The sequence below is a fragment of the Oikopleura dioica genome, chromosome PAR (genome assembly GCF_907165135.1).
Source record: "Oikopleura dioica chromosome PAR, OKI2018_I68_1.0, whole genome shotgun sequence".
NCBI lineage: Eukaryota > Metazoa > Chordata > Appendicularia > Copelata > Oikopleuridae > Oikopleura > Oikopleura dioica.
This window is the reverse complement of record NC_137293.1, coordinates 4,445,112-4,457,146: the sequence shown is the minus strand read 5'-3', so window position 1 is coordinate 4,457,146 and position 12,035 is coordinate 4,445,112. Positions and strand designations below refer to the sequence as shown.

At 38.7% G+C, this 12,035-nt stretch overlaps 3 protein-coding genes across 3 annotated transcripts; 2 read left to right on the top strand and 1 right to left on the bottom strand.

Annotated features, from left to right (window-relative positions):
- Window positions 1–560: 560 nt before the first annotated feature.
- LOC145703583 (uncharacterized) lies at window positions 561–3,971 on the top strand. Its single transcript, XM_081780962.1, has 11 exons — window positions 561–656; window positions 1,129–1,192; window positions 1,370–1,450; window positions 1,514–1,704; window positions 1,882–1,968; window positions 2,021–2,112; window positions 2,162–2,303; window positions 2,718–2,777; window positions 2,938–3,000; window positions 3,565–3,671; window positions 3,879–3,971. The coding sequence occupies exons 1-11, from the start codon at window positions 622–624 to the stop codon at window positions 3,911–3,913; spliced, it is 957 nt and encodes a 318-aa protein (XP_081637088.1). The 5' UTR covers window positions 561–621; the 3' UTR covers window positions 3,914–3,971.
- A 4,100-nt stretch (window positions 3,972–8,071) lies between these two features.
- LOC145701362 (actin-histidine N-methyltransferase-like) lies at window positions 8,072–9,035 on the bottom strand. Its single transcript, XM_081778582.1, has 4 exons — window positions 8,797–9,035; window positions 8,529–8,730; window positions 8,190–8,434; window positions 8,072–8,120 (listed from the first exon to the last, which is right to left on the bottom strand). The coding sequence occupies exons 1-4, from the start codon at window positions 9,033–9,035 to the stop codon at window positions 8,072–8,074; spliced, it is 735 nt and encodes a 244-aa protein (XP_081634708.1).
- Window positions 9,036–9,900: 865 nt separating this feature from the next.
- Window positions 9,901–11,544, top strand: LOC145703746 (uncharacterized). Its single transcript, XM_081781138.1, has 5 exons — window positions 9,901–10,147; window positions 10,190–10,771; window positions 10,814–11,106; window positions 11,148–11,272; window positions 11,314–11,544. The coding sequence occupies exons 1-5, from the start codon at window positions 10,125–10,127 to the stop codon at window positions 11,527–11,529; spliced, it is 1,239 nt and encodes a 412-aa protein (XP_081637264.1). The 5' UTR covers window positions 9,901–10,124; the 3' UTR covers window positions 11,530–11,544.
- Window positions 11,545–12,035: the final 491 nt, after the last annotated feature.

Below are 12,035 nucleotides of genomic sequence, written 5' to 3'. Positions count from 1 at the left end.
AAGAGAAATAAGCAAAAGTAAAGTGGGCCCACGAAAGTGTGCGGAAATCGCCGAGTTCAGCACCTCTTGGTGGAAGAAAATAAACCAACGATTCGTGAAGGAGGAAGAAGGAAGTGAAAAGCAAACGAAACTGAATCCCTTCGCGATTTTAATAACGTTGATTTTTTCAAATTGAATATGGTAAGGATCTTTTGAACAGGCAAGGCGTTTGTTAGTAAAAAACTCACAGTAACAAAGATTTTTTTACGCAAATGAGATGGTTAAAAACAGAATTATGAATGACTCATTCAGAATGATCATAAAAATTTTTCGACTAAAATTTTTTTCCTGAGTTTTCATGAAAAAAATTTAGCCAAAAAAATTCTTATGGTGATTCAATCCTGATAGCCAATTAGTAATAGGAAGTTCCTATCAGGAAAAAAATTGTCTGACGCAGTAAAAAAGCATTCTTTTGATCTGTGACCTGTATTTATACAATGATTGAGAAGAACAATCACAGTCAAGTTCCGCTACTTTGTTAACTCCCTTATTGTTCTGCTTCTCGATCTGCTTGAGCTGGATGATCATTTTCGCCATTTTTCCATTTTGGAAAATTCCGGAAAATCGAGAAAATCGAGAAAAATGCGTCTTTTTTGGTTATTTTCAAGTTACGCCAGGTAATAAGTCTTACACAAATCTAACAGTAGATAAGAGACGTTCTCGCCTTACGTGCAGGGGTGACCAAATCGGTAAGCTTGCGGAGATCCGGGCGAGGAGGGGCTCATCCCCATTAATCCGCCTCCTTCCCGTTTATTAGCTATTCACGCTTATGCCTTTGGGTCACCTTCTAAAGCTCGCTTAAATAACGGCACTTCCCCCTCTCCCGGAATTTTGGAGGAAGGCGTTGGTAAATAGCTCGCTAAGAAAGTATGAGGAAGGCACTTGTTTTTGGAACGAAGGGAGGAAGAGAGGCAGATACTGTACTTAAGTTCCTGACGAAATGAGTTCAGAACTCCTTCTCTCTTGTAAGAAAGAATGGAATAAGGGGAGCAGCCCGAATTTTTCAGTTTGAAATACAGCAAATGAGAATTTAATCAACCCTTTTCCGAGGGGACGATTTTCTCTGGGGGATCTTATTTGGAATTCTAGCGCGATTTCTTTACTTGCTCCGGTCAACAACTTCGTCGCCGAACAAGTGCTCAATGGAATTCAGGAAGAGTTGAAAATTCATTTTAAGAAAAACCATAAATTTAAAAAAAAAAAATGGTAAATTGGCGAAAAAATATCTCGAAAGAAATTGATATACAAATGATAAAATCTTCCTCGATTTTCCACTAGTTAATTGGAAACCAAATCCTATTATTTTCAATAAAATTCATCTTAACAAAAGTTGATGCTTTCACGAATCAACGAGAGCCCGACAATCAGTGATGAAGCAAAACTTTTGATCGCATCATTTTCCGCCGATATTGTAAGTTCTCTTTCTTCCTAGTTCATTGTTTGTTTCGCAATCTGGACTTATTCCCTTTGAAAGAACGAAAACGTGACTCCTGCTGGCTTGGTCGAGTACATAAACCGCTTCTCATTGAGCTCAGTCGAGGCGAACGGATTTACTGTTAGCGACTTCCGGATTCAGTTCAATCGATTGAAGCAGAAATCTGAGAGGCCGAATTATGATGATTTCGATGCGGAAGTTTTTGCCGAATATTTTGTTGGAGAAAACAGGAAAATTGAATTAAAAACATAATTTTTCTCATAAAAAAGGTCACGTGTTCGGCAGGATTATCTATTAGATATTTATAGATGTTAAACAACCCTCTTCCGCGTCAAAAAAGCCGATAGCATTGACCACAAGGGCGTTTTAGAAACAACCAGCATCGTGCGTTTTAATTCAAGTAAAAGCACCTTCTCGCCGGACCAACAGGAGGAAATAGAAGAAGCCGCGTTGGCTTTGCTCCGGATATTTCAAAACTTGAGGCCATTCTTGAGGTAGCAATTATTAAATGATACGTTTTTTTCTAAAACGATCTCGCTTTTTTAGACTCGATGTTGACTCCAGCTCATCACTCGCATTTATCATGGAGCTCATCCAGGATTCGTTGGTGTTCTACAATTCATTGGACCTCGCTTTCGGTGAAAAAGCAACGCAACGCGTGAACAACTGCTTATGAATGTTTTTTAGAACTCAGCGAATTGGACTCGATTGATTTTTCGATCAGACTCAGCGAATTTGCGCTCATGTTTAGAAACGAGTACTACCAAATTATTGATGACTTCGACCGTTTTCAAAAGGCTGATGCTTGCAAAGATCCTATCAAATATCTGTAAGTTCCCTGACTCAGGTTTTTACACAGGTTTTTGAGGGAAGATGTCAGGAACCGACAAGAAAATTTCGACAAATTTTCAACCAATCAGAAGTCTGGATTCGGCTGACCCGCCAATCCACAGCCGAGTAGCCGCCCACGCAAAATTAGTCGAAAGTTTTTGTCGGTTACTGACGCCACCCCGTTTTTTGAGCCGGAATATGGCGTCGATCCTAAATGTTTTTGTCTACTATTTTTCTTTCGAAGAATTGCAATTTTGCAAATTTTCGAATAATTTTTAATTGAAGTACAAGAAACACCCGGAAATTGTTGAAGTACAAAAACATTTGGGTAAACCATCCGGACTGGTGTGCCGCAGCACGTGTTCCAGAAAGAAAGAAAAAAAAATTGCCGTTTGTAACAATTTGTTTTTAGAACAGCAGTTGTTGATGTTGCTCAAAATGTCGCAAGATCAGCGCTGATGATTTCAGACAGGTAAGTTTCCTCGCGATTCTTGCGCACCTGACAATGTGGGTTTGTTTCCTTCACTTACGAATTTCGGGGCTTTCGCGAAGTCACGTTTCTTGACTGATCGAGCTGAAAAGGAAGCTGCCGTCTTTTTTCTTCCTGTAAGAAAATGCAAACTTGTTTTTAGTCTTTGCGATGCGCTGGAAATATACGTAGCCAATACTGAAATTTGTGGAGTTCTGAATCAAGTGTAAGTCCTTATCCTTTGTTTCTTTTTTGCAAAATACTTTCGGGTTAATGAGAGTTAACCAGTCTAATCAAATAGACAAGGTGTTTCTTTGATGAGAGAAAACAGTGGATTGTTTTGAAAATTGATGCCAAATTATTGACACCAAAATAATTTACCGTTTTTATCCAAAAGAGACGAAAAAGGTCGGATAGCAGTCTCTTTTTAGAAAGAAACTTGTCGACCCCTTCCACTGGAAGACATCCCAGATAAAAGCTAAACCTTTAACACAACTGATAAACTTGGTATGGACGCATTCTAGAGTCAGCTAATTTCGCTCCTCAACAAGGCCAATTCTGGGCTTATCGTGTCCCCAGCAAGCCCATTCTTTCTGATGCGACGGATTTAGAAATGATCCTTATCTGCTCCTGCCCTGACGATTTTTTGATGTTTAATGATCAGATAAAAGGAGCGAGTTTCTTCATTCAAAAAGAGGGAGGGAGACATTGAGGAGATAAGGGGAGTTTACAAATCCTTCTAAATAGAACAGCTTACAAGATCATTTGAGTGTCTTACTGTTATTTATAGGGAGGAGCATGTTTGGTTGGAATATCTTTTTGACGCGGACGATTCTGTGGCGGAAATTAAGGCTCTCGATAGCTTATTGAATGGAGCCATTTCGACACAAATTCAGGAAAAAGTCGAAAAAAAAAGAGCTCATGGCTTCATTTTTTGGGCAGAATCAAGAAAAGGAAGTGATTTTATAAATCTTGGTTTTCATTGGCCGCTGAGCCAAATACGGCAATCTTATTGGTCTTCCAGAAATGCACTTCTTTTTCTTGGTTTGTGCCCATTTTTGAAGTCTCAATGTTTTGAGCATTCTTTTTTGACTTTTTTGAAGGCATTGCCCTTCTTCGCCTGCTCTGAAAATAAATAACTTTTTCTTTTGTTAATTTGGCAAAATTTTTTTCTTTTGAATAAAGTTTCTTCTCACAGATTAGAATGGTATAATTTTCAGTCATTTTTCTCCAGAACGCGGACGGAAACGTATTCGGGCGCGCATTTAAAATGTTTGTGGCCTGGTTGAACATCGTTTGTGGATTTTCACTGAACCGTTAATTTGTTTACCACTCCACGGGCACTAGTGGTTAAAGGCAAAGGGTGCAGTTTTCGCGTGCTTGCGAAACGGCTATTGAACTGTACTAGTAATAGTACTAACCACAGAGTTAGCGCGAATATATTTTTTCAAAAAAACTTACTAAAAAGAGCAGTATAATTAAATGATAACATAAAAATTATTCGAACAGCAGAGAAATATCATGAAATCTCATGAAAATGTCATTTTTTTGAATAAAAATGGTCAAAATCATTTTTGAAATAAATGTTTTTCAGAGAGAAAATATAAAAAATGGGCTTTATTTACAGTCAAATTTCAAACAGCATCAATCGGGCCCTTCGAATTCGTCGGGGTTTTTGTTAGACGATTCTAGAGAGTAATTTTGATCATCCTTTTCAGGCTGCTCCTGGATCGCGCGGAATCCTGGATCGCGCGAATTCCTTGATCACGCAGATTGGGTGATTCAGGATTCCGCGCGATCCAGGATTTCGAAAAAAATCAGAAATTTAATTCACAATTTTGCTTTTCTTATTAAAAATGGCCAGAACTGGTGTTAAACAATGTAATTATTATCTTTTCAATTTAGAAATTAAAAAATATCAAATAAAATGAACCTTCAACGAAATCTTCACTCGACTATTTTTGGTTGTTTGATTTACGGGACCTACTACGCAGGGATTAGCAGCGCTCAAGTTCCATTTGGAGGTGACAAATGGATGGCAGTCCCGGATTTTCGCAGGGACAGACAGTTATTTGAGAAATGTTTTGAAAAGAATCAAGAGAAGGAAATGAAAGGAATCGTTAATAATGATAAGTAACTTATTTAATATAAGAGTAGCTCTCAATTTTTATTCTAATCTGTCACTGCGAAAATCCGGGACCGCCATCCATTTGTCACCTCCAAATGGAACTTGAGCGCTGCTAATCCCTGCGTAGTAGGTCCCGGAAATCAAACAACCAAAAATAGTTGAGTGAAGATTTCGTTGAAGGTTCATTATATTTGATATTTTTAACCCTTTGGGACTCTCAGTTTAGCCGCGCGCGCCTAGCGCGGCTAGCCAATCAAATGACTGTATTTTTCCGTAGTGCGCCGCACTCTAAATTCTTTATTCTGAGGTGCCCAACTGGAGCTGAAAGAATTTTCTAGATTTCCCCGAGAGTGAAACGGGAAAGCGAGGCCAGGGGCCTTCTCCCTCTCTAAAAAAATCTCATGGTACATTGTTTAACACCAGTTCTGGCCATTTTTAATAAGAAAAGCAAAATTGTGAATTAAATTTCTGATTTTTTTCGAAATCCTGGATCGCGCGGAATCCTGAATCACCCAATCTGCGTGATCAAGGAATTCGCGCGATCCGGGATCCGCGCGATCCAGGATTCCGCGCGATCCAGGAGCAGCCTCCTTTTCAACCATATTTTTTCAAGCAAAAAATCTATATTTGATCAAATTAGCTTGTTCATTAGTTGCTTCAATCTTTTTGCTTTTTCTTCTCTTTGCCGAATCAACCAAATCATCAAAATAATTAGCGCTAGAATGACCATCCCAGTGACAGAACCGCCAATGATATTCGTCAGCGAATTTGTGACTTCTGAATTTTCACTTTCCATTTTAAAAGTTTCCAAAAAAAAAAACAGTTGTTTCTCAAACCGTGCTCTAAATGATTGACAGGCATCGCGATTTCTCCCTTCCAAAATATGAAAATTACTTTATTTCGTCTTGAAAATCGAATGGAATAAAATTTGGCCCCAGAAGGTGGTTGGAAATAAATGGAATGTTGTAAATCAGCGGCGAACTGCTTGTTTCTTCAGATTAGATTTTCAGAAGACTGGCGCGATAAATTTATTTTGTTACCCGTCAAAACTAATTGGGTTATAAATCCGTCATCAGATTGCTCCTTCTTTGTTGTCCAAGATTATGGCTACAAGTAAGGACGATTATTTTTTCGGGTATTTTGGGATATTTTCTTCCTTGATTTCAAGTAAAAAAATTACAAGGGAGAAAAATTTGGTACAAACCTAGAAAAGGAAATGCAGTTTTGAAAGACCAATAAGATTTCTATATTTGGCCTACCGGCCAATCAAAACCAAGATCCGTAAAATCACTCTTTTTTCTTGGTTCTGCCCAAAATATTTATTTCTTCTGAAGATTTTTTATCTTGAAATTAAGAATAGGAAGTATTTCGTCCTTTGAGTAGATAAGTTGGTTGAACAGCTCCGCCAGCTTTTGTGGTTTTTCAATCGCACCTACAAGGCCTCATAGAACTCTATTTGCGGTGAAGGCTAGGCTACTCACCTGCCTATCTTCAGACCAATATGTTCTACCGATACACGTAAGTGTAGTTGTTCCAGTAATTTTAATTATGATCTCGAAGGAAAAGTCGAAAAAAAATGTTTAAATCAATTTCGAGGACCATTTCTATTCAATTAAAAACCGCATTGGTTCCTAAAATAATCGACAAGAAACATTTGCCAGAAGCTGATTTTGAAATGGACCATTTCCTGAAAAATGGATAATGAGACGAATATCTGGACAAACCCGTGTCTAAAAGAATGCAGAATCGCAGGAATCTTTACGGGTCTGTTGATCCTTGGAGTCATTGTCATGCTCATCTCGCTCGTGAGAGAAAGAGAAGCGAAATTGAAGAGATTGAAGGAACTTCAGAACAAGCAATTTTGCCAAAAGAATTTGAATTTCTACGATTTTTGAAAATAAAATAAAGCAAAGAAATGAAAATTGCAAGAAAAAGAGATTTCAGAGGTTTTCAAACTACTCTTTTTCTTCTTAGAGTCTTAACATACTGTATACTGCACGGTGGATTCAATAAAATCAACATAAAGAGGATTTTTATTATTTGAAAATTAGTTGTACAGAACTCCATACGAAAAATTATGTTTCTCCATAAATCTTCGCTCTCTTTCCTGTCTTATCATATCTCTTAGCTTTCTGAATATTTGCATGAACGTTTTTGTCAAGAACAACAGTCTCTTAAGCTCTGACCTTGACTGCAGCCGTATAAGTCTTTTAAGACGATTTTGAGCAATTTTTGATCTCTTGATTGCGCGCGATCTTTTTCGTTCTTCTCGACTTCGCTACAATTACGGTCAAAAATTGATCCAAATTTCTCTGTTCGACAATGTCTCGTGTTTTGACCTTTTCTTTGATGGACTTTCGACCGCATCTCTTTGGACAGCTCGGAAGAAATCGGCGAATTTGGCCATGTGTGGTGGAATATCTTTGTTGTTCTCTAAAGAAAATCGAAGAATAAAGGGGTTTCTATCAATTTACTTTACCAATCAAGAAACTGCCAAAACCGGCGCTTGTCAACTTCAAAATGACGAAAAAAATTAAAATAAAACTCTTCATATTGCGCCCAAAAATCCCTTCTTTTCTGATATGTCTCTTTTCAACTGATCTATTTTCTTGGAAAGAAGGGTACTTGTTGAATGGGCAATTGCAATTAGAATATTAAAGCTAATCTCATTAGGGTCTTGTTTTTCAGAGAAGAAGAGCCTTATAATATTTAGACAAGTGTCCCGAACATGTTCTTTTTGGCGCTAGGAAATGACATGTCTTGTTCTAAATTCGAACAGGTGTCAAAACATCGAGCTCTTGAACTTATTCCATTGTCTGCAAAAAAGTACAGTAATGACTTTTCGTCCCTTCTATTCTCATTTCTATTTCAGTCTTTTTTTCAGTCGTACAAAATATCACTTATCATCGTATACACTTTCTTATACAATCTTCTGCAGAAAACAATCTCATCGCCGAAATCCGTGCCAAGATTCACTAAAAATCAATCGGCCAAATATATTTTTCGCTTACAAAGATTCTTCCGAATATTCTGAATGATATCCGAAAAGAGCTCTATCTTGATCTGAGCAGCTGCTTCTTCGTTTTCGTTCGTTAGAATTTCGAGAAATTCTTCCATCTGCGGCGAGACTGATGCACGAAAGATTTCAAAGGAATTCTCTTTTATGTCTTCAATTTCCGACGCATTTGGCAGTGAAATCTTGAGCTTTTTCGACACTTCTAGAATTTCTTCTTTTTCAACGAAAAAACTTAACAATAATTCTCAACAAAGCGCAATTTTTATCAAACCTCTCGTTGAAATTCGGCATACCACCTTCTACATAACCATAATCCATCAGTTTATCAAACGAGCCATACGTTCCATAATTGATAAAAATCTGATCTCCTTCGCAAATTTCTTGTTTTACAGTTAGCTTGAATTTTTCGTCCCTTCTTTGGTAGATATATTGAACGCTTGCGGATTCCGTATGGTTGATCAGGTCGAAAAACGGCACTAAAAACCTCGCTTTTTCATCGTAAAATTGCTTGAGTACCTAGCGCCGAGTCGTCATAATCCCCCTCTTGCAACCATGAAGGTCTTTTCCAAGCAGAATCATCCGCTCTTTTGAGGTACTCCGCATGTGAGACCTTGACATTTCTCGTTAAAAACGCGCTCCAGGCCCATTTGAAATCATCATCTTTGATTTCAGGGCACATTTCTTTTGCGAAGCTCAAGCGTTTCTCATAAATCGCCCGCTCTTTTGACAGCATCTTTTGGAAGCTTTTTGGAAGACAGGACTTGTACTTCTCTTCCCAAAAAATCGGCAGGCCGTATTCTTCCGGGAGAATTCTGAAGTATTTCTTCCAAAAGAACGAATCTTCTTCAAATCTGTAGATTGTCAAAAAGAGCAAAAACATGTCCATCGAATCGACCTTTTCAAATTGTTTTCCATATCGCAAAACGTCCTGTATCCTTCTGTCCTTCAGTACTTTATCAAGCGTGATGATAATTTCTTCGGGAATTTCTATCAGCGGCTCTCCATAAGAAATGCTCTTCTTTGCCACGACTCCGAAGCCTTGATTCTCTATTTTTTGAATTGAAAATTTTGTAAAATCGACGCCGAATTCTCGACCCCATTCTACGAAGTCTTCCATTTCTGAACGTCTCGCCCTTATGGGACCCCCTTCAAGGAAATAATAAATTATTCTGTTATCACCAAGGATGACCCCGGTGTGCTTGGGCTTATCAGGTTCAGAAGTAGCTCTGTCAATGTCTTTATGAGTCATAGAAAATGACCGGAAGAATCAATTTTCTTGAATCAAGAATCTTGATGTTTAAACTCAATTTTCTCTAAGAAAAGGTAAACTTAATCCGTTCGACCTTTTCCTCGCCCTCGGTGGCGTTTTTATAGCATCCCAAATATTGTTCCTCAAACGAATTATCGTATAAAAATGGAGGACCTCCTCCTCTGCATCTGTTTCCTCGCATTTGAGAGCAAGAGATTTCGCTACTTTTTGCTTGGATTGATGGTGGCGTCTTTGATAGGTTTTCTGATCTGGTGGTTTACTAGGTCTATCGGAGCGTTTGAAATTTATGTGAACAAAAGGAAAATTTCAGAAAAAAGGGAATAATAAAAAGCCTCAGTCAAACTTAACTAAAATCATAACTGCTTAATAAATTTGCATTTCAATCGTTATCAAAGGGAGAAAATTTAAAAGAACTAAGAAAAAATATCGATAACCAAAAGACTCGAATAGGTCAAGTTTTACTATCTCCCCCGTTCGCGAAAAAACATATCTTATGTGTTCAAAAATGCATTCAAGCCCCTTTTCAATTCAAAAATGTGGCTCACCAAAGGCTCTTGTAGAAAAACATGGCTGGTTTATCGTTTTTACTATTGTTGCTTTTAGTACAATTACAGCAAATGTGATAAGAGCCTCGGCCAAAAGAGAAATGCGAATAAAGATTGATAAAAGGTAGAAAAATTATGGAAATATGAATTTCTGAGATTTAAAAAGTACTGTTTTGAACAATATTGGACTCGAGCATCCTTATGTTTGCGTCAATCTTGACTGGTGGCCGGACTCGAAATGCGACTATGGAAATTGCAGTTGGACAGGAGCTGGAATGAATGCGCTTGATTTTGGTGATGATATTCTGAGACAAGCGGCTCGCTCGCTTTCGGGGATTCTTATGCGTTTCTACGAGTTGGTGGAACGCTTCAAGATCATATTCGCTACAATATGTCAGTTTCAGAGCAACATTGGTAAGCATTTTAAAATCCGCCGGATGATATGATTCCATTCAGCAAACCCTATCCAATCAGTCCCGAACCAGGACGACACAGTGGTTTCGGCGATGGCTGTTTCTCAAAAGGTCGCGCAAAAACCTTCTTCAATTTCGTCAACAGCGTCAACTTCAAAGTACTCTGGGGAGTGAACGCAATGGAGGGAAGAACTCAAACCGGTTCTACAAACTGGACAGGCGACTGGAACTCAACACAATTTCATCACATGCTTGAGGATTGGATAGAAGAGGGATACATGAAAAATATCTTTGCGTTCGAACTCGGAAACGAAATCTATGGACAATATGGAATCGAGGCAAAGTTGACTGTTGACGAAGGAGTCGATACTTTTGCAGAGCTCTGGCGAGTGCTCAAAGAATCGTTTTTTTCGTCGATTGATCGCCCGAAAGTCTTTGGCGTGGATACGGCGCTTGACATCGCTTGGGTGAAGGAGTTTCTCGCGAAAATGAAAATCAAAGATCCGACCTTCCAACTTGATGCTTTTACTTATCATTCTTATCCGCTAGGAGCGGGGTCAAGTGACAAGGTTGATGAAGAAATTATGGACGAGAACTTTAACTCAAAAATTTATCATCTTGCCAAGTTTGCTCGAAATCCTTAACCTAACCTAACCTTTAATTTCAGCCAAGCGAGCAGTTTCGATAATTTGCCCTTAGGCGTGTGGATGGGCGAAACCGGCGGAGCATACAACTCTGGCCGGAATACCGTCACAAACCGATTCATGTCCGCCTTTTGGTACGTTGATTGGATGGCGGTGATGGCCGAAAGTGGCCACAAAGCTTTTTGTCGACAAACTTTTGTTGGTGGAAATTATGGACTACTTCAAGTCGATTCTAATTCAAAGAAAATGTTGGTGAATCCAGATTTTTATGGCGCCTTACTTTTCAAAGAACTGATGGTCGGAAAAATCTATAAAGGTAGGGAAACAAGATGAGCTTTGTGAACTAAAAACTTCAAGCTTGGAACGATAAGGGCAACTCGACACATCAATATTTCGCCGAGACGGAAACGATAAATGGAAAGCTCCAGAAAACACTCCTCGTCATCAATTACAGTCACGAGCCAATCTTGTTTTATTGCGACGTAAGTATTCATCTGTTTCTTCCTGATCTTCAATTTTCCAGGAATTCGAGGACTTCAAATCCGCGACAAAGTACCATCTAACTTCTCCGAATCTGCAATCGTCAACGGTAATGATCAACGGAATCGAAGCACAGTTCAAACCCGGCGCGCTACGATTCAATATTGCCGACTACGCAGAACTAGTTGGCGATGAAAAACTAGAAATCTCCGGACACTCCTATGTTTTTATCACTCAAGCAACTTCGAACAAGAAATAGGTTTTATCTGCTGAATAAATAAGCAAAAACACTCAGCCACAAAAAACCTGATTAAATTTCTTTACAGTTTTTCAAGCAAAATTTACAATTCGGAACAGTTCTCGCATTATCAACACAAGGATCCTCCGCCGCAGATCGCTTGATAAACTCCTCGATCGCAAGTCGTTCTCGAAAGGGCATTTGAAAATATGGCGATGGCATGGAAGATTGGCTGTCTTCAAGAATAATGTGATCCTCCGGTGCCTCGAACTGAATTTGATTCGAGAACAATGACTTTTTTGAGAAGCCTGACCTTGATTCTTTGAGATGCTTTGCTGGCCTCTTCGTCGATAAAAATCGCCCTAGAAATCGAAGACAAGGACATTTTTGAGTCGATTGACGGTAAGTGATCGCCCTAAAATCAAAGAAAATGATTAATTCGACTTTGAAAGCGCTGATTAACTCTTCATTTTCAACCTACCCCGCCGTGCTTGACTAAAAACTGGATCGAAAAGAACAGTCCAATA

What these genes read in the sequence shown, in the direction of transcription:
- LOC145703583 (XM_081780962.1), top strand. Translation starts at nt 622, where the DNA reads ATGCGTCTTTTTTGGTTATTTTCAAGTTACGCCAG. An exon ending in AAGTGCTCAATGGAATTCAG is followed by an intron (nt 1,193 to 1,369) that starts GAAGAGTTGAAA and finishes TCTTAACAAAAG; the next exon opens with TTGATGCTTTCACGAATCAA. An exon ending in AACTTGAGGCCATTCTTGAG is followed by an intron (nt 1,969 to 2,020) that starts GTAGCAATTATT and finishes TCGCTTTTTTAG; the next exon opens with ACTCGATGTTGACTCCAGCT.
- LOC145701362 (XM_081778582.1), bottom strand. Translation starts at nt 9,035, where the DNA reads ATGGAAGACTTCGTAGAATGGGGTCGAGAATTCGGCGTCGATTTTACA. An exon ending in AAGGTCGATTCGATGGACAT is followed by an intron (nt 8,731 to 8,796) that starts GTTTTTGCTCTT and finishes GAAATACTTCAG; the next exon opens with AATTCTCCCGGAAGAATACG. An exon ending in ATGCCGAATTTCAACGAGAG is followed by an intron (nt 8,121 to 8,189) that starts GTTTGATAAAAA and finishes AAGAAATTCTAG; the next exon opens with AAGTGTCGAAAAAGCTCAAG.
- LOC145703746 (XM_081781138.1), top strand. Translation starts at nt 10,125, where the DNA reads ATGTCAGTTTCAGAGCAACATTG. An exon ending in GGTCGGAAAAATCTATAAAG is followed by an intron (nt 11,107 to 11,147) that starts GTAGGGAAACAA and finishes AAAAACTTCAAG; the next exon opens with CTTGGAACGATAAGGGCAAC. An exon ending in CAATCTTGTTTTATTGCGAC is followed by an intron (nt 11,273 to 11,313) that starts GTAAGTATTCAT and finishes TCAATTTTCCAG; the next exon opens with GAATTCGAGGACTTCAAATC.